Here is a 19551-nt window from a genome sequence, read left to right on the forward strand (position 1 = left end):
TTGGGTGTAGAGAGTACTTAAAAATAAAATCTTAAAAAAAAAAAAAATTGTTAGGCAAGTGGAAAAGGTTAGATTGGTCAGAAACTTGGAAAAATTAATGAAAAATGGCACTGAGATAGATACCTTTTCCATATATTTAAAGTATCTAGTACCCCTCTCTTAAAATCTTTACCAGTTTTGATTGCCGTTAACACCAGAGTTTGGCATACTGTGTTTTTAGAGCTGTGAGAATGTGGGGAGAGGAGGCTAGTAGGAGGTAAGACTGGTAAGGTGATTTAGAGTACAGGTAGCAGGAACTTCCCACTCAGCAGGCATTAGAAACTAGACTTAATTACCATTTCTGCCCGTAGGGGACCTGTGAACCAGGAATACCAAGCCTTAATTAGAGTTTAGAACAGTGGTTTTCAAAGCAGCAGAACACTTGTGGAGATGATATATAATCTCCAAATCTAAATTTATATAAAGTCGCTAAAACTGGTATTACAGGGTTAGATTTTGAAAATTTGTTCATAAAGTTATTCAGTGACAATAACAAGTCTGTGTGGTACTTTGTTGAACACAATAGATTGAAATTGGTGGGTAAAGGATAATAACTTCTCTTTGTCACTCAGTCTCCTTTTCTGTATTTTCTAAAATATAGTAACATGAGAATCACAATTCACATGTGTACGTTGTACACTTATTTGTTCAATTTTGTATAAGTACCTGTGCATTTAAATAAAGATTACTCTAGAGTCTACCTTCCTAACAAAAAACCCATATATAGAGAGAGAAAGAGCGTGTGCGGTGACAGGAGAGATAGGCTTTATTCTGGGATGTCCATGAAAATACTGTAATCTGATACAAACTGAGTATGTTGGTGATAATCTCTAGTATGCTAAAAATGAATGCATACTGTTTGGACCTACATATGTGATTTTTATTACTGATTTAATAAATATTGAAAAAATAGATAACAGAATTTCAGATCAAGAAATTTACACAACCCTGAAGCTACTCTGGAAGCCTAGGGTTTTACCTGAAAAAGTTTGAAAACCACTGGCCCACAAGGCCTATTTTTCAGTAGGAAGGAACTTACCGGTACATATGAAGGAAGCTGGGAGCGTTGGAGCTTTTCTGAACTGAGTTCTTCCTCTGAACCAGAGAATACAGACAGTGATTGGAGTGACTCTCTAGTGATGTGCAGTATATGTCTTAGCTCATTAGGGCTCAACTCTTTCTCTGACAAAGGCTGGGAATGTGAGGAGTCCGTAAGACTTTAAGGCCAAACCGAAGCAGAAACCTCTGACCAAAGTGTCAGATGTTCATATGCAGCTGAGTACAGTTTTCAAGACAGGGTATCGGTTCTGCTAGTTTTATCTTCCATAAATCTGAGGTCAGGCGCAGAGATTCTTAGTTGAGAATCAAGAATTTTCTAATTACAACTTGAAAATGACAAGGGAAAGATTTTGATTAGAATTTTCCCACAGTTGAATGAGTAAATAATAGAATTAATAAATTTTTAAAAAATGAAAAGTTGTATTGGTCATCTTCATGATTCTTTTTGGAGACAGTCTTGAGTAACGTATTTGTTTTATGAAAATCTTTTAATCTAATTCATGTGAAAGGACAAAATGACATTTCTATGTTCTGAAATTAGCTTGAGATCCCTAGTTGCCTTTCTTCCTGAGTATTTTGCTTCCCTTTTCCATAATAGCATGATATAGTAGACAAAATCCCTAACTCCTGAAGTGGAAAGGCCCCCTAGTTCTGTTGTGGTATATCTCGAAGCTCAAAGGCTGTGCATGTTGATTTTTTGGTTTTAGAAATAATAGGGAAGGCAACCTACTATTGCCAAGTCCTGAAACAGAACACGTTACTCTTTTTATCTTTTGATTCAGAGTATTTTTTCTAAGTAATGAATGAAGATCTTGGATTTAAGGGATTATGTAACACTTCACTAGTTTTTTTATGTATGGCGTTAAGTGTAGCTACCCTAAGACACGTAGACTACTTCTGGGTGGCGACATTTAATTTTCACCCACTTCACTCTCTCTTTCTTGCACGAATGAGTGTACGTGTGTGCGTGCACACAAAAATCAGCTCTTCAAAGATAAAAACAGAACAAAACAACAGCTTTGGCCCTTGGAATACTTTTCATTTATATTCCCTGTAAATTTCTTCTTGAGTGAGAAACCATATAGTTTGTGTGATAGCTTTTCATATAAGCTTTTTAATTTATTTAACATTTCTTTGCTGTAACTGATTGAAAGCTTTAACCAAGACCTATGGCACATAGCTGCCTTCAGTTTATTGGCTATTTCTCTAGTTGAAAGGAAGTTGAACTATTTTTTGGACTCAGTAAGTTATCCTTTCCACTTGGGTGTTGAAAGAGCTTATGAGCAGTAGCTGTTCTGATTTTTGTTGGTTGTTTTCTCTAGGGAACAAGCTACCCTCTGAGTCAGCACTGGACTTGAAGATAAATCCTACAATTCATGAAACTGACTGATCCGACTAAAGGATGGATAGTTTGGGCAGCGTTGGACAGCTCTATGAGGGGTCTGTTGGTTTAACTGAAGGGATTGTTGAGTTCAGCAACTTTTAATTCCCCTAATCATAAGGGGTTGCTGTTGTGAAAACAGGGTTTGTGAAAGAATCAGTTCTGGCAATTAACATGAATATCCTTATTGACTCCGTTTTCATTTTATCACACTTCATGGAACAATTCTTTAAAGTATAGAAATTTTACTGCTATTTGTTGCCAGCAAGAATTAGTACACCCTCACAAGGCCAGCATAGGATTTTGCTGAATCCAAGTACCCTTTTTTCACATGGGGTTGTAAACATTTCTTTCAAGTAAACCTTTTGGCGTTTGGGTTGTTTCATCTTTGCAAAGGTAGTTTGCATTTGTGGTGTGAAACTTCTAGGACTAAACTGAACTTAATTTGATTAGTGTGTATTTTATAGATTGTGAATAATTTACAATTTGGCTTGTGGTTAATACTGTGATATGCTTTTGATAATTATCAATTTTTGCCTTGAAAAGTACAGTATTTTTTAGTATCAATCTTTGAGGAAATGAGAATAATTATGTTGAAATAAATGGATTTTAAAATCTGAAACAGTGAGGGATTTAAACTACAGAAAGCAAGTATTTATCCTAATATTCTAGGCCATAGTAAATTATTCAGGAATACTGTGGATTGTCTTTTTGGAGGCCTTTAAAAATAGGGTATGGCATGTCATAGGGAATATTTTGGCCAAAAGTACATCTGTGGGTAACACACATAGTCCTGTGGTTTAGGATTGCAAATATATTTATTTTAGTCATTTAAAAGTTAGCATGATTTAGAATATATAAAATAATGGGAATTTTACCTATTCAGTATTTTAGTTCACTACTAAATATTTTTTATTGTTCAGGCTAGAAGTGCAAATGATCATCTGTCATGTCAGAGTTTGGAAAATTGGGCTGTAGATAATGAGCTTTTATACATAAATTCATTAGTTGCATGGTTATTTTGACCTTAAACCTGGTACTTTTAATTACGAACATTTTTAGCCAGTTTTGATAACTTGATGGGATGATGAAATTATTATGGGGAAAGAAGTAAAGCCTATTATCTTAGCTGTTACTTCCTAATTCTGTTGCTTTTTGGGTGCTGGTTTGTTCTATTTTGTACAGTCTGTTCAAGGATTAGACCCATATTTAAAATACACACATGCCTGTATGATCGTTATCTCAGTTGTATGTTTATTTGAAAGTTTTCTTACCTCAGTTTGTGGCTTAATAGTGATAATAAAATGTTTCCAAATTAAAATTTATTAAAATAGACTTTTTTACTTGATGGCAAGATCTTGAAGAATCTTGCTCTCAGTCCCCTTGTTTGGCAGAAAAGTGATCGAAACCATAATCTAGATTTACCATATTTTCCTGGATTCTCAGGTGCCATCTATTATAAAATGCATCCTATCAATTTAATAATAACTTTTGAGGGGGAGAAAAACTAATGTCACTAGATAAATAAATTAAAAAAATCTTTAATAAATAAAATAACCTAGACATCCATATTGCTAGGATTCTTTAGAAACTCTGATTCTTCCATAATTTTTAAATTCAAGGGCCTTCTGAATCACTCTTGTCTTGGCAGGTATACATGGCTTCATAGTCACATATTTCTTTTCACAATACCTAAACCTTTAGGACTGATGGTATCATTTTGAGACTTATGTAGAATTCCAGAAACTTTTTAACAGATCAGTGTTTTTAATTGGCTGCACCATTCTCCCCTCCTTTAATATTTTATATTTGACTGAAAAAACTTGCCATTTCTGCCTTTAACCAGGTTTTCTGTTTCTACTATAACTTTTCCTTCTTAGGTACGTTACTTTTATATAGTCATTAGGGATTTAAATTTAGGTCAAATTCAACAGCGTGAGTACTACACTTGAGCTGTATTAGCACTCAAGGGGCCTAGATTCTAGTTTTATTTGTATGATCACTAAATTTCTATGACTGAACAAATCACTGGGCCCCAACTGTCTGATTTGTAAAAAGAGAGAAAAAACTTAGTCTACTTCTGGCTTAAAAATTGGAAATTATAAAATATTTTCTTCAGACTATTGGTAAGTTCATGAAGTAGATTCTTAATTCTCTTTAGTAGATAATTAAGTAGATTCTAAATTATTTTTAAAAAGATAATTAGGACTTTAAGGATGACTCAGTGGGGTGATTATCATGAAACAAAAATATTGACTAAGGATTTTTCTAAATTTAGGATTTTTAAATTTCTATGTTCTTTTATTATAAGGCAATATAGATGATGATGACTTTAATATTTTATCAAACAAGCTTATGCTCAAGGTTATTCAGAGTGTAAACTTACAAGAAATTGATTTTATTTTAGGTAATGTTATTAATTATTTAAATAGCTTTTCTATATTTCCTAACTGGATCAAATAACTAAGTCATGAGAAAAATTTTTAGTTCACATTATAATGCATCACTTAAAATGAGCTGTTTCCCCCTAAAACCATTCTTAGCATCTTAATAGACTTTAGTTGATTGAGAATATTTTCTCTAACGTTCAAATTGTCTTTGGTTTTTAAAAAGTTATTTTATCTATTAAAAAGTTGAATCATAATGTTATCTTTTTAAAAGCAGCATATAGGGTGCCTGGGTGGCTCAGTCGTTAAGGGTCTGGCTTCAGCTCAGGTCATGATCCCAGGGTCCTGGGATCGAGCCCTGCATTGGGCTCGCTGCTTGGCGGGAAGCCTGCTTCTCCCTCTCTCTCCTCCTGCTTGTGTTTCCTCTCTCACTGTGTCTCTCTCTGCCAAATAAATAAATAAAATCTTAAAAAAAAAAAAGCATATGTGTATGTTCTGTTATATATATACATTTATCTTAACTGTGAATATTTATATATACATTTATCTTAACTATAAATATCTTTCAGGATTTAGGGTGATTTCTTAGGATACTTTCTAGAGCTAGAATTTCTGAGATAAAGGTTGTGAATAGTTTTTAAGCTACTGAAACTGAAAGCAGCTACTTTTATGATGCATATACCAAATCATAGCCTAGATGATCCTCCTGTAGGATTCCTCAGAATCCAGCAGTTATTTACTAAATATAAAGTTTTGTTTCATAATTTTCTAATGTTTAAGTAAGTAAACTTTTTGAATAGCTTCTACAATTTTTGTACGCTAGAAGCTAAGAAATACAACCTAACTATTGATAGTAAAAAGTCTTTTCTATTTAGTGTTAGTAGCTAAAATCTTAGTATAAGCCATAACATTTAGTGTGTATATTTAAATAGGTCAAATACTTAGAGATAGGAGCTGATGAAGCACATAGGTTCAGCTCCTTTTTATATGAACTACATTTAATTTTTCTTTGCTGTATTTCCTAGCCATGGAGTATATGTCACTAATATATGTAATCTTTCCTAAAGGTGTGTAGATAAAAAGTAGTGAAATTCACTGCCCTTTCTTAAGGTTTACTTTTTTTCTTCTGTTCCTTCCCTGAGGCATGTGTTTAGATGGGAAAAACAAAACATTTGCCCTTAGATTTTTCTGTAACAATATTCACTTTACTATAGAGCAAAATTATGAAACCGTGGTGACTATACTGGATGCAATTCAAGGTGTCTGTGCAGAAGTGAGCTAAATAGCAGGCTAAAGATTCTTGTCTCTGAAAACGCCTGCTTGCAAGGTTGGCCCTTGGCTAATGCCCAGGCACTTGGAGTTAAGGAGTGTCCTGTTGTTCCACAACCTGTGAGGGTGGTTTACTGTTCCTTGATTCTTTATGTAAACAGCTTTGTTTATGCTGCACACCACATGTATTGTACACATGTTACTGGAGGAGTGGTGAGCTGTGTGAACACTCATAAGAGGAAGAGAGCCTAAGGAGACCTACACATGAATTCCTCTGGGCTCTACCTGTGTGTTTTTCCCTTGAGAAAATGGATGTGTATGCTTGTTACATTGCTGTGATAAATCTTTACCATGAGTGCAACTATAAGCTGAATCCCTTGCATTCTGGTGAATTTCTAAACATTGCCGGGGGGGGGCGGTCCTGAGGACCCCCCGCCAAGGATCTTTGTCACTAAATTTATGGAGAAACTCTAAGGATTGATTATATTTTAAAGCAGTTTTATTTATATAGTAATTATTACATGGAGAGTTTAGTCCATTTCTCATGTTCTGTAAATCTTAACATTTTATTTCAAGAGGTTCTATTCAGTAGAAATCTGTCCTGCATACAGTAGAGTTACCTAGAGTATCTTGGGGATTTATTTGACAGTTGCAAATTTCAAATACTTTGTTTGGCAGATTGCAAATTGCAGATAATCAAATTGTAAATAACTCCGTGATATCCAAACTTTTAATTGTTAAAATGATTACAATAAAATACTGAAACTCACTTTCTCTTTCGGCTAAGAACAGTTAGTGATAGAAATGAACTAAGAATTAAAGTTTGTGCCTGAAGCACTGAAAGAGCAAGTCACAGGAAGTCTTCTGAACCTTACTTTGGAGTTGACCTTTTATACCCATCCTTTAAATCATCAGCAAAGTCGAAGAAAAGAATGTATTGTTGCTATATTTAAGACCCTGTTAGAGTTTAGGAGTAAAAACTTAGTGTCTGTGTTTTGGGTTGTAACTGTGTATCAATTTATTTTAGGAGGGTGGTGTTATTGGGAAATTTCATTTAAAAAATGAGTAAATTAAGATGTAATTTTAGTAGTAACTTTGTTTTTTGTACCAACTGGGTTTTATCACATGAATTCCTTAGTATGATTTTCTCTTGGATGAGGCACCACATATTGACTTTGTTGCTGGGAAGATAGTGCTTCTTCTGTTTTTCTTCAATTTAAGTTCCATCTGTTCAGTATGAGATGTATTTTGATAATTTCTTATTTAAACTGTTCTCTTCAGTATAGTCATACATGACAATTTATTACTAGGAATTTAATTTGGTTATTGGGACTTTGTTAAAATTATTAGCGTAAGCTAAGTTTATGCAAGCTACATTAACCTGGAAAGAGTAATGCTGGAATAATCAAACTGTTCTGTTAAGAACAATGTCTTTCACTCCAAATTCTTGCAAATTCCTTTCTTTCACAACAGTGTTTGGCTTGTTTCACGTTTGCTTTTAAATAGCAATGGTCAGCATCTGTGTCACTTGATAGCATACACATGGATTTTTTTTTCTTCCCAGCTTCTTGTTATACTCAGGTAATTCTGGTGATGGCATTCTCCATTTCCTGATCATGGCTGTTGCTCTATTTAGCATCTTGGTTGTTGATGTTAAAAAGAGGAAACTTTCACCTCTATATTTATTTATTTTTAACAGATTTCTTGTGTGCTGACAACTGTGCTATAACAAAGTATAGTTAGGAATACAGAGAGGATTAAGGTATATGGTTCTTTCCTACAAAGAGACAATTTAAAATGTGTGGTACCTGCTGCAAAAGATAAAATCCAAAATGATGGGAATAATTTTAATATATGGGTATTGAGAAAATTTTTTATAGAGTGAGAAGACTTTTTAGAAGGATGATTTGGAATTGACTGTAAGGACTGGGTTTAGAGAATTTGGTGTTGGCCAGGAGGGTTGTTGATTAACGTCCCAGAGGAGGAAGGAGCTTGGGAGACTTGTGGATACATGAGGCAGCATGGTGTCTTCATTGTATTGAATCTTTAGATGAAGAGATCATCATTACATCTTTGTATCTGTGAACATAGACTATCTATTCTTTTCCTTTTTTCCAGGTCTTTCTACAGAGTTATGTAATTTTCTGTGTTTTGGGTCTTAAATATATTTTGTTAGAGCTTCTGAAACACTTCATAGTATTTGTTGGCATTATAATTGGTGTCTTTAAAAAATAAAGTTTTTCTCAGTATCTAGTGTGTAGATAATGGGATTGACCTTTGTATGTTGGTTACTTTGATACTTCTAATATTTTATAGATTCTTGTATGTGTGCAAATTATGATAGTTTTATTTTTTTCCTTTGCAACCTTTCTTCTATCATTTTGTTACATTGGCTAAGGCCTTTAATGTGGTATTATTTAGAAATAGTCATAATTGGCATTTTTTGTCATGGTCTTGACTTTAAAAGGAATGTTTCTGATGTTTCACATTTAGGGAGATCTTTACTCTGGCATCTCCGCTGCATCTGTATTTGAGAGGACATCTTTTTTTTAACTTCTCTGAAAGAAAAAAATAATTACTTTTTGTTTTTTCCTAGTAGGGATTTAAAAGTAACCTGAGCGCTTTTTTGTGAGGCATTTATTCAGTGACTCCTGTGGGTCTAAAAGATGAGCAAGACAAAAATACCCACTTTTATGGAGTTCCCAGCTTTTATTTTTCATTTTATGGCTTTGAATTGTTTACCATTATCCTGTTAATTAAAAAGTCTTAGTTGATGGGTATTGCCAAATTGATTTCCAAGATTGTAATAACTGATACCACAAGTGTGTGACAGTATTTATATGCTACCCACCTTTTTAATAATTGTTGAAATAAACTTTTTAATCTGTGCCAGTCTGTGAAGAGGCCATTGGTAATGCTGGTCTTAAATTGCATCTCTTTGTCAGTGAATAACCGCATCCTTTTTTATATTTGAGGCATTTAATTTTCTTGTCCACAAAATGACTAGTAGTGTAATTTTTCCTTTTGCTTTTAATTGCTTTCTGTTGTCTTAATGATTTTAAGAACTATATTAAGCAGATTAGCCTTTCTTTAAGTGTTGGAAGTATCTTTTTTTGCCGTGTTGGAAATTTATTTTTGAAGAAGTTAAATTGACTTAACATTTTCTTTTGACTTTTTCATTTTGTGTCTTCATAACATTGTGTTTTTTAAAATATTCTTTGAGGCACTTTTCTTCTTGAACTCTTAAGTATTCAGTCTGAATATTTATTTGAAATTTACGTGGGTAAAATGAATGAAAGGGTCAGTTTGCTAATATCTTTTTTTTTTCTAAATAATTAACTTTGCTTGTATCTGTGTTTATTGTATCATTTAGTGCCAGCAGTAAATGGTCATATCTGACTGCTGTCCTCTATTCCACTAAAGTTTGAAATGCCACCTTTATCTTATTTCTTCATACGTATTTGAGGTCAAGTTCTGTGCCCGTTCTGTATGGACCCACTATTTATGTCACTCTTTATCAAACATTTTTATCACTGTAGCTTTTTTTTTCCCTTATTAGTGTAGCTTTTATCACTTTTTATTATCTTCTGGTCTTCTATCATACTTTTTTCTTCTTTTACTTTTGTTGTTCTACTCTGCTTAATTTTCTTTAGTAATTTTCCTGACTATTCTTAATGTTTATTTTTTCACGTAATTATAATTGGTTTGCCTAATTATAAAAAATTCTATTGGTATTATATTGAACTAGCATTAGTTAAGGGTAGAATTGAAATGTTTATATATTTATTTATTAAATGTTTATATATTTATTTCCTTTTGTTTGAGTCACCTTTTGTTTCTGTTAATAGAGTTTTAATCTCTTCTTAATATAAGCTCAATATTTCTAGTTAAGCCCAATATTTTTATTGTTTGTTGGTTGAGTTAAAATCCCCAAATCATGAAATTCACCATTTCAGAATATACTAACTGGTGAGTATGCTAACATATTCACAACTGTGTAGCCATCATCACCGTCTAATTCCACATTTCTTCATCCTAAAAGGAAACTTCATACCCAGTAGTAGTGACTCCCCATTTTCTCTATCTCCAGTCCTTGGAAAGACTAATTGACTTATGTCTTTATAAAGGATTTGCCTGTTCTGGACATTTCATATAAATAGAATCATATAATAAATGGCCTTTTGTGTCTGGCTGCTTTCACTTAATGTTTTCAGGCTTCATCCACGTTATAGCACATACCAGATTTCCCCCATCTTATCATGGGTGAATAACATTCCATTGTATGGATGAATCAGATTTTAGTTACACATTTATCAGTTAATAGACATTTGAGTTGTTTGCATTTTTTGACTATTATCCATAATGCTGCTATGAACATGTAGGTTTAAGTGTGTATTTAAACATATGCTTTCAGTTCTCTTGGGTAACATACTTAGGAGTGGAGTTTTTGGGTTATAGGATAACTATGCTTAACAATTTGAAGAACTGTCAAACTGTTTTCCAAAGTGACTGCATCATTTTACATTCCCATCAGCAATGCATGGGGATTTCAGTTTTTCCATTGGCTTGCTAATATTTGTTACTGTCCTTTTTTCTGATTGTATTCTAGTGGTATGAGGTGGTTTTGTGGTTGTGATTTCTATGTTTCTAACGACTAACGATGTTGAGCTTGTTTTATATGCTTATTTCTCATTTTTATATCTTCTTTGGAAAATGTTTATTCACATCCTTTTTCTATTTTTAAATTTGTTTTTATTGTTGAGTGATAAGAGTTCTTTATATATTCTGCATACTAGCCCATTATTGAATTTTCCCTTTAATTTCAGTGATTGTTTTTCACTCTTAAAGAGTCTAGTTCTGTTTCAGAAGAACAAATATCCTGTTTTTTCATGATGTTTGTCATTTCTCTCATGTCTTTAATCATTTTAGTTTTATGTCTTTTACAGCGTTCTGTTTTCTGAGATTCCTTTTTCTCGGGGTATTAATTCTCAAGTATATTGTGAGTGCTGACTCTTATTTTGGGAGTTCTTTTAAAAAGTGGGATTGTTTTTCTGGGGAGAGATCGAGTTTTGTGTGTTCTGAGTTGTAGAAGCATTCATCAGAACAGTTAGTGTTTGCTTCATGCAAGTGTCCAGTGCAGTTCAAGCTTTATATTAATTTCTCACTGGGATGCCTATAACATGTCTTCTGGTAATTTTTTCCCCTATACCTGTGCATGATACAGGCACCGGGTTCTTCTCTCTCGATACAACCCCAGCCTTCTTCTTTCCTCCATCTTTCTTCCACAAGCAAGCTTACTTTTTTGCCTCTATGCACCAGTAGACGTATGTACGAATGTAGAAAGACGTTTTCTCATTCTACATTCACTGATGTGGCAGCTATTCCAGACTTCTTGGCTTCACACTGAATTAGAATTCCATTCCCCATGTGTTATGGGCTGAAGGCCATGTTTCATATTCACATGTGGGCATTAAAGCCTCAATTAGCCTAGGTTTTTTCTCAAACTGCCCACAGTATAACTTCATAATTCCAAATTTTTTAAAAATTTATTACTCTTGGAATTTTTTTGTTGTTCTTTTTTACCTGAGCTATATTTTAAATTTGGGTCTTATTATATCTCGTAGTTCCATCTGTTCACAGCATTGATGGGGGTTGAGCGGAGGGTTTCATGTTACCTCAATCTCTCACATTCCCTGAAACAGTATTGCCCTAACTGGTTGCTTGTATTTGGGAATGCTGTTCATTTAGCATATATTAATATTGTAACCATTTGCTTTAATGAATCCTGTCATTATTACAAGAGTCTTTCTGTTAGTTTTCTTGGGTTCTTCATGTATAGAATCGTGTCATCCAAAAACACTGATAACTTTGTCTCTAGATATTAGCCTTGAAGTTTTTTTTAATTTCATTTCTTACATTTTGTTAATTCCTCTGGTTAACTCCTCCAGGGAGCATCTCTTTACTGTTTCCTCACTTTTATTTGAATTAGGATACATTTAAGAGAAGATTGTTTTAAATGTTCTAAAGCAGTTAATTTAACATATATGATTTAGGTCTCACAGTTTGCATATTCACCTAATAAATTATAGTGTAGTTATGGTATCTGATGTCACCAAAATGTCATTCTAAGAGTAAACTACAAAAACTAATACAAAAAATAAATACAGAAGTGAAATATTTCTGAATCATTTTTTAAATACAGATTTTCATTCTTCCAGATTGTCTCTTATGGTACAGTATCCTCAGTGGTTACTGTATTTGCTTTAGTGTTCTGGTGGTTGAATACCAGTGAGGAGTAGGGTGTTGGTGTTGTAATAATCACAAGTAGCACTTATCCCTAGTATAAGGAAAGATAGAACTTATAAAGGAGTATTTACATGTGAGAGAGATAAAACCAAATCTGTTCATTTTAATTCGTCTTTATTTTTGACTACTCATTTCTATAATATTGTTCTACTTCTTTGTGCTGTGGATAAGTTAGTGTTGTATCTAGGCAGTTGACATTAACTATGTTGTGCCCATTGTCTTCACAGTAGTTAGGTACAGAATACCTCTCTTTGAGCAGATGTGTGCATTTTTTACTCAGTTCTTTAACATGTTTGTAAAGTATTCTAGTGGCACAAAGCTGTGCCTTATGTGACTAGGTTTGATATTTCAGTAACTTAGGGGTTAATTTCATTTTTAGCTTCCTATACATTTAAATAGTCTGTTGCCCCTATGAGTGGTGATGCTTAATATTGTACATGTTTCATTTTGAATGTATTTAAATAACTGTAATCCCCCTCAGCTCAGATATATGAACTCAGATTTCAGTGCTGTAACGTTCTGTTAGAATAGCTACAAAATTACAAATTCTTAAGAGAAAGCTTTTACTTTACGACTTAAAAATTCTACTATACTTGAATTTCCTTCTTAACTGACCACAGATTGTTTATGGTAAATCTTTTGCCATGTATTCAGCCTTAAAGAGAGAGTCTACCTTTTGTCTCACTTGCACACCTACTTTGATGTCAGAGTCTTTCCCTGCACCCCATGCTGCACCTCCTCCACTCTATGTGGCTCACGTAGTCACAAACTGAGTACTGGCTACTACCGTGGGCAATGGATCCCCTTTCGGCTCTCTAGTACAAGACTTAGGAACTGGGCGACTGGATAGCATATTGGCTAAGAGCACAGGCTTTGGAATCAAACAGACCTGAGTTGAGTCTTGGTTCTTTGGTTTAATAACCTAGATTCGTCCTTACAATATATTTAAAAACTTTTTTCTTCGCAGTGTGAGGTGAATACTATATACCTACCTCACAGGGTTGTTGTGAGGATTACATAGACTGGTGTAAATGAAGTACTTTTATTAGGGTCTGCCACGTGGAAAGTGCTCAAGAATTGGTAGCTATTATTTGTTGCTATTACTTTAAGTTTAAAGGTGGTAAACAAATTTATTCATCTTTGGTGACTTGGCCAGTTTTGTCTTGGAAAGACTTGGACACTAGCTTTAGGAAAACTATCTTAAATGCATTTCACATTAGGTAAGTGGGGAGTATTTATCTTTTGAAAATAGTTAAATAATTCAATTTTTGCTTTTTGGATTATCCTTCAATTAAATGTGTAATATAGAGTTAGAAGAATAGAACTCTGGACAGGTGTTTTTTTTTTTTTTTTTTTTTAATAAGCTTATATCTTCATTTAGTAGCCTGGCTTCCTTATAAATAATGATTTTTTGAAAAGTGGTTTAGAAACTCTGTCAGACACATTTAAGACGTACTTGAGAATGCCTGGCCTATTTTAATGTCAGTGGAGTAGACACTGTGTTATAGCAGTAGGAGTGTTACGTTTGGAGTTTGGAGACTTGGGTTTGAGTCCTGGCTTTGCTGTTGAATTTGCACAAATGTCACTGGTCAAATCAAAACCTCTTGATGTCTGAATTCTGATCTCTACTATGATGCTTGTAACTTGACGTGCATCACCTGCCCAACTCATTTAGTTGCTCAGAAAACCAGACAAAATAATTAAGTTAAGGCTCTTAAAAAGTGCATAGAGCTGTTCAGAGTAAAGTTAGTGTTAATCTCAGTTCTCACATTAGTTTTGTCCAGCTACATCTTTCCAAAAAACAATGTTGGTGTTTTATGAATGCCTCAACATTGAAATTCATGTCCCTGTTAATTATATTTCTCTGACCAGAGGCATTTTGGCCAACTTTTTCCTTGCATTGTGAGATGGCACATTACTCTAAAGATGTGGGTTTTAGTCATTCCCCAAATGGTCAGAAAACAGTTTGTGGATAAGCCGAGTTTTCCAGAAAGTGTAACTATAGCTCTAGAAACCACTTTCAATCTCTGCTCAGAACTGATCACCTCCATTAAGCCTTTGATTAACCTACCTGGTTTTAATTAATTTGCATTTCATCTGCATTTATGCATGTAGTTTGCAGTATATTAATTTATATTTGAGTGTTTTTGTAAGTCATTTTTTTGTCTTTTACATGTGACCTGGTCTTGTTTTCTCAGCTAGCTTGGAATCTCCTGAAGGGTTATGACAATTATCCTTTCCCTTTCTTCACCTTAGAATCATAATAGTATGCCTTACAAAGACTGGTTTCTTACTAGTTGCGTTTGAATAAAACTTTTGTTAGAATCTAGTGGCATCAGTTGGCCTAATTTTAGAAAGTATGCATCTGCAGAAATTTTCATTTGTTTTAGTATATGCCTATTTAGAGTTAAAGATAAAAGGCATCAGAACAATATATTGCTTGATTAAAAAATGTAATGTGTAAGCTGTCATGTATTTCAGCTAAGACTAGACTTAGTTGTTTTGCTTTTTCAAACCATTCTGTTAATTGTATTTGGCCAAAAGAAGTCTAGTAAAACTCATTAAATAGTTTGATTTTTAATACTATAGTACTTTAGGGTAACGTGGTGTTTGTATTGTTAATAGCCATAGCTTTAAATGATTCTTCACAAAAAGGGAATTGGGTCCTTTATGAAAGAAAGGCTTTTTAAAAAGCTTTTAAGTCCCAGTTTGTTATTTCTCATTTTTCCATTAAATTAATTTGTCAAATTACTAATGATTCTTACTGTTGAAGTTTCTCATGTAAACCTTGATATGGAGGAGACTATTCTTGCAAAAGATTTCCTAGTTTATTTGAAAATGTCTATCTTTGAAAAAAGAAACATCTTTACATTTGCTTTCATCAAAGCTTTCTCTAAAACAAACCAAGATAAAATTATGGCTTTTATTTTTGCCCTTGAATTTGCTAAAGATGATGTTTCTTCCAAATGAATGTTTGCATTTTAATTTTCCAGATGTGTTTCTTTAAAACCAATTTTTGCTCCCTAAGAAACATTTTTATATCTTCTTCAGGAATGTCCTTGTCTGCTGGATCTTCCCCTCTTCATTCTCCCAAGATCACTCCGCATACTTCTCCTGCTCCTAGAAGAAGAAGTCACACTCCAAATCCAGCAAATTACATGGTGCCTTCTAGTGCCTCTACACCTGTTAATAATCCTGTTTCTCAGACTCCATCTTCTGGTCAGGTGATCCAGAAGGAAACTGTTGGTGGGACAACTTACTTCTATACAGACACAACCCCAGCACCTTTGAGTGGAATGGTATGTCTGCATTAAAGGAGAAGTGATAGTACTCTTACAACAGTTCCTTCTTATTAATGAGATTAATGAGGAGGTTTACCCCCTCTTGCATCTTTTTATTGTGATGTGAAAAAGTGAGTATTTGATTTTCTAACTTAGACGATAATTCTAATCTCTCCTTATCTCTTCAAAGTAAACTGTTTCTGCAGTAATAATAACTCCAGTTTTGGACAAATCTGGTTTTAATCACAAATTAGATTATATTCAAGCTCCAGTTTAGTACTTCATGGCATGTTTTGTTCATGGGGTTACCTTATACTTGTGCTACCTAGAGTTGAAGTTTGCTACATTTGTTTATAGTTATAGGTAGTTTTACTTCTAGTAAGAAGTCAGAGAAAGTAGATGGTTTCTTATCCTAGTTACTGAAAGCAAACTCATGATTAACTCTTGCTTCAGATAAGGCAGTGATTCTGGATAGTGGAGGACCCGTAGTGATAAGAGGTCTCCAAAATGGGTTTTTGGTAAGGAAGGGGGAAACCCAGGGGAGGCCCCTGATCATGGGTGAGGAAAGAACTAACAAGGGAGGGAGGAGGGAAAGGGCAGAGAGGGAAATGTCGTCATGTTCCACAAATTGTACCTTTTAGCTTTATTATGTCTGTGTTCAAAAATTGTTTTTTAATTAATACAGTAAAATAAGTGGTAGTTGTTGAAAAGCTTGTGAGTTAGAAAGGCAAATTCCATGAAAACATAAGAGCTGATCTAAATTGTAGACATTTGATATAATTTCAGATGATAGTTTCATCAATTTTAAATGAAAAGTATATTTGGATTTTAGTAAGCAGATTTTGATCTCACAAGTTAAATTAATGGTTTATTTTGATTAATATTTTACTAAAAGGCAATTTGAATGGAAAGATGACAGAATTCTTTTATATTTTTTGAGTCTCAGTCCTGCCATTGTTTTGTGACTTTTGAATCTTAGTACCTCTGAGCCCATTTCCCCAGTTGTAGGTGGGGATAATACCTGACCTCCTTATGAGAAATAAATGTAAAAACTTTTGTAGAAGTACTTGTAAATTATGTAAAATGCTTTTTAAAAACTAATAAATAGCTAATAGTTTTGTTCTGTTTTGTTTTGTTTTTGGTCAGAGATCTTTCAAAAATTATCACAGAACAGCTTGCCGAACAGAAGGTCAAATAATTGAGGTAGAGTAGAGACTTTCCTTGGTTCTTTCAAGTAAGAATTCCATCAATGTTTTACCTTTTTTGGGGGTTTATTATATTTTGTAATTATTTACATTTTTATTATATTTTATCATATTTGTAGAAAGAGAAAATTTAATCTATAAAGAGGTTCTTTTGTCACAAAACTGTCTCAACTGTTTTTGTAGAGATTATATATGGCACATTTTTATGATGTTTTTACCCTTCAGACCACTCTTAAAAATATGCTCATGGTAAACCTGAGGTGGTTAAGCCAAACTGTGCTATCTGGTGTAAGAAAACCAAGGCAAGAAAAAGGAGGTATTATTCTCCCTACAGATAAAGGTCAAAGGAAACCTTACAGGTATTGCGAAATCACTTCCTGATTGAGATTCAGAGCAAGAGTAATCATCTGAGGGCAGCAGAAATCAGCTGAATTCATTTTTCAAAGGGTGGGGTGGGGGGGGAGTGTTTCAGCTTGTAAAATGAAGAAAGAAAAGATAGTTTAGAATGTACCTCGATTTTGTGTCAGGGACCAGTGAAGAGGAAGAAAAGGCATAGGAAAAGAGAAGAAGCAAGGGGTGGGGAAGAGTTCAGTTCCAAGAAGCTGGAAGATTTAGTAACTTGGCTGTAGTTTGCCCAGAAAGTATTTAAGTAGATTGTTGCTCCCTTCTGTTCACCTAAGCTACAAACCCAGACCCAGAGTAAGTCAGCTGGTCTTCTTTACGGTTGCAGTTTGAAGTGTTTAGCCAGGTCTATGGCCATACCACCCTGAACACGCCCGATCTTGTCTGATCCCAGAAGCTAAGCAGGGTCGGGCCTGGTTGGTACTTGGATGGGAGAAGTGTTTAGCCAGTATGTACATAACCGTTTGTTTAGGTTGGCCACAAAAAGCCCGTAAAGGGGGTGGTTCTTTGGTGAGCCAGGGCAATGTTACCTCATTATCTGACTGAATCCAAACACTTTGAATATCTGCTTTCATCCTCTCTTTCAACTGCTTTAAAAAATATTTACAAACTATAACTTTTCTTCCAAAGAGCAGCTTTGGCTTCTCATTGGAAGTTAAATTTTACTGTAGTTGAAGAAATGTTTCCTTTCTCGTTAGATTTTTATATTCATTATTACATTATGAGATTATTTTTAAAGTGAGTTCATTCAAAAAGTATAGTAATAACAGCTCTTCTGAGGTGTTTAATTCATTATCATTAAAATGTATCCATTTATCTATCACTGTCATTTGAAGATTAAAACTTTATCAAAACAACGATAAAGCTTATCAGTTGAGAACAATTGGTCATTACATTTCCTGCCTCCCTACCTTTTTAGGTATTTCCAAACTATCATATTTATCCTCCAACTGCACCTCATGTTGCTTATATGCAACCAAAAGCAAATGCACCTTCCTTCTTCATGGCTGATGAACTCCGACAGGTATGTTTTCAGAGTCCCTGGTGGAAATACTTCATGTCTGTTGTGCTTTAGCAAACAACTGGAGAAAGAACAAAGCTCTTTTCAAATCATACAACTTAATCAAATATGCTGTACTAAAGTAGATAGAATTTAGAATTTATGAGTTCTCATTGATTTGTTTATTTAAGGAAACCTGTTATTCAAGAAAATTGCAAGTATGTATTGGGACATAAAACAGACAAGCTGTTTGGGCCACCTTTTTATACTTCCTATCCTGTACATTGAAAAGTCTCTCTAATGTAATTAAATAAATTATTTAAATGGTTTCTAACCTTCAGACAACTTTTTGCTAATATCTATAGGATGAGAATAAGTAGTTTGGCCTAGAAATAAACCTCATTTTAAAAGAACTTAATATTTTCTGTAAAGTAGGTTTTATCAAATAGTTTTTTAAAGGTAAACTAACCTAGGTACTATTTGATATGTAGAATTTCATTTTATACTTATATTCTCAGAAAAATTTTTATTTTACAGAAGTAGGTTGTACCAGTATTGTACCAGTATTGACAAGTGAATTACTGACAAGCTTAGAGTTGGCCTTGAGTTTGCCACCACAGGGTTAGTTATGTGCTTTCGGTTATAGACAGCTACTTCACCCCAACCCTAATTGTGGCTAGGTCTGTCCTATCTAGTTAGACATTTTATCATTATTAGAAATATCATTTCATGTTATTAACATTAAAAAGTACACATACCCCAAAATATTAATACTTATGTTATTTAGTTATAATAGAAAATCCGATTTCAGAAGCTATGTTTATATGTAAATATACTTGTTTTCTTTTCTTAGGAGCTGATTAACAGGCATTTAATAACAATGGCTCAAATTGATCAAGCAGATATGCCAGGTAAAATATGAATATGAATTTATCCTTTTAAAAAGGATATTATAATCTTTATGTACGTTTTTTATGTCTTGAGCAGCAGTTGCTAGTTATGAATATATTTATTTGAAATCTACTTTTGAAGAGTTCCAAGATGCCACTGATCATGTAGTTACTTCACTTTTGTGACAATATTCTAGTTTGTCCAAAAAAAAAAAAAAAAGGTACTTTTAGAATTCATGGTGATTTACATCACTGTGCATGGAAATATTAGTGTCTTCTGAAACTTGATGAAATATGGATAAATAGAGGGGGAAGGTAGTTACTATTTTTGA

General features: G+C 33.7%; 1 protein-coding gene across 6 annotated transcripts in view; it reads left to right on the plus strand.

Moving 5' to 3' along the window:
• PAN3 (poly(A) specific ribonuclease subunit PAN3) overlaps window positions 1–19551 on the plus strand; it is a 126448-nt gene that overhangs the window by 73865 nt on the left and 33032 nt on the right. For 4 of the 6 annotated variants that reach the window (XM_032879971.1, XM_032879966.1, XM_032879967.1 and 1 more), the window contains 4 exons: window positions 15493–15740; window positions 16869–16925; window positions 18249–18353; window positions 19183–19240. In XM_032879971.1, the coding sequence (XP_032735862.1) occupies window positions 15493–15740; window positions 16869–16925; window positions 18249–18353; window positions 19183–19240 (468 nt within the window). The remainder of the gene's footprint in view (window positions 1–15492; window positions 15741–16868; window positions 16926–18248; window positions 18354–19182; window positions 19241–19551) is intronic. The other 2 variants (XM_032879968.1, XM_032879970.1) reach the window with 1 other exon arrangement.

This window comes from Lontra canadensis, unplaced genomic scaffold (assembly GCF_010015895.1).
Source record: "Lontra canadensis isolate GAN:19392208 unplaced genomic scaffold, GSC_riverotter_1.0 scaffold67, whole genome shotgun sequence".
In the NCBI taxonomy this organism is placed as follows: domain Eukaryota; kingdom Metazoa; phylum Chordata; class Mammalia; order Carnivora; family Mustelidae; genus Lontra; species Lontra canadensis.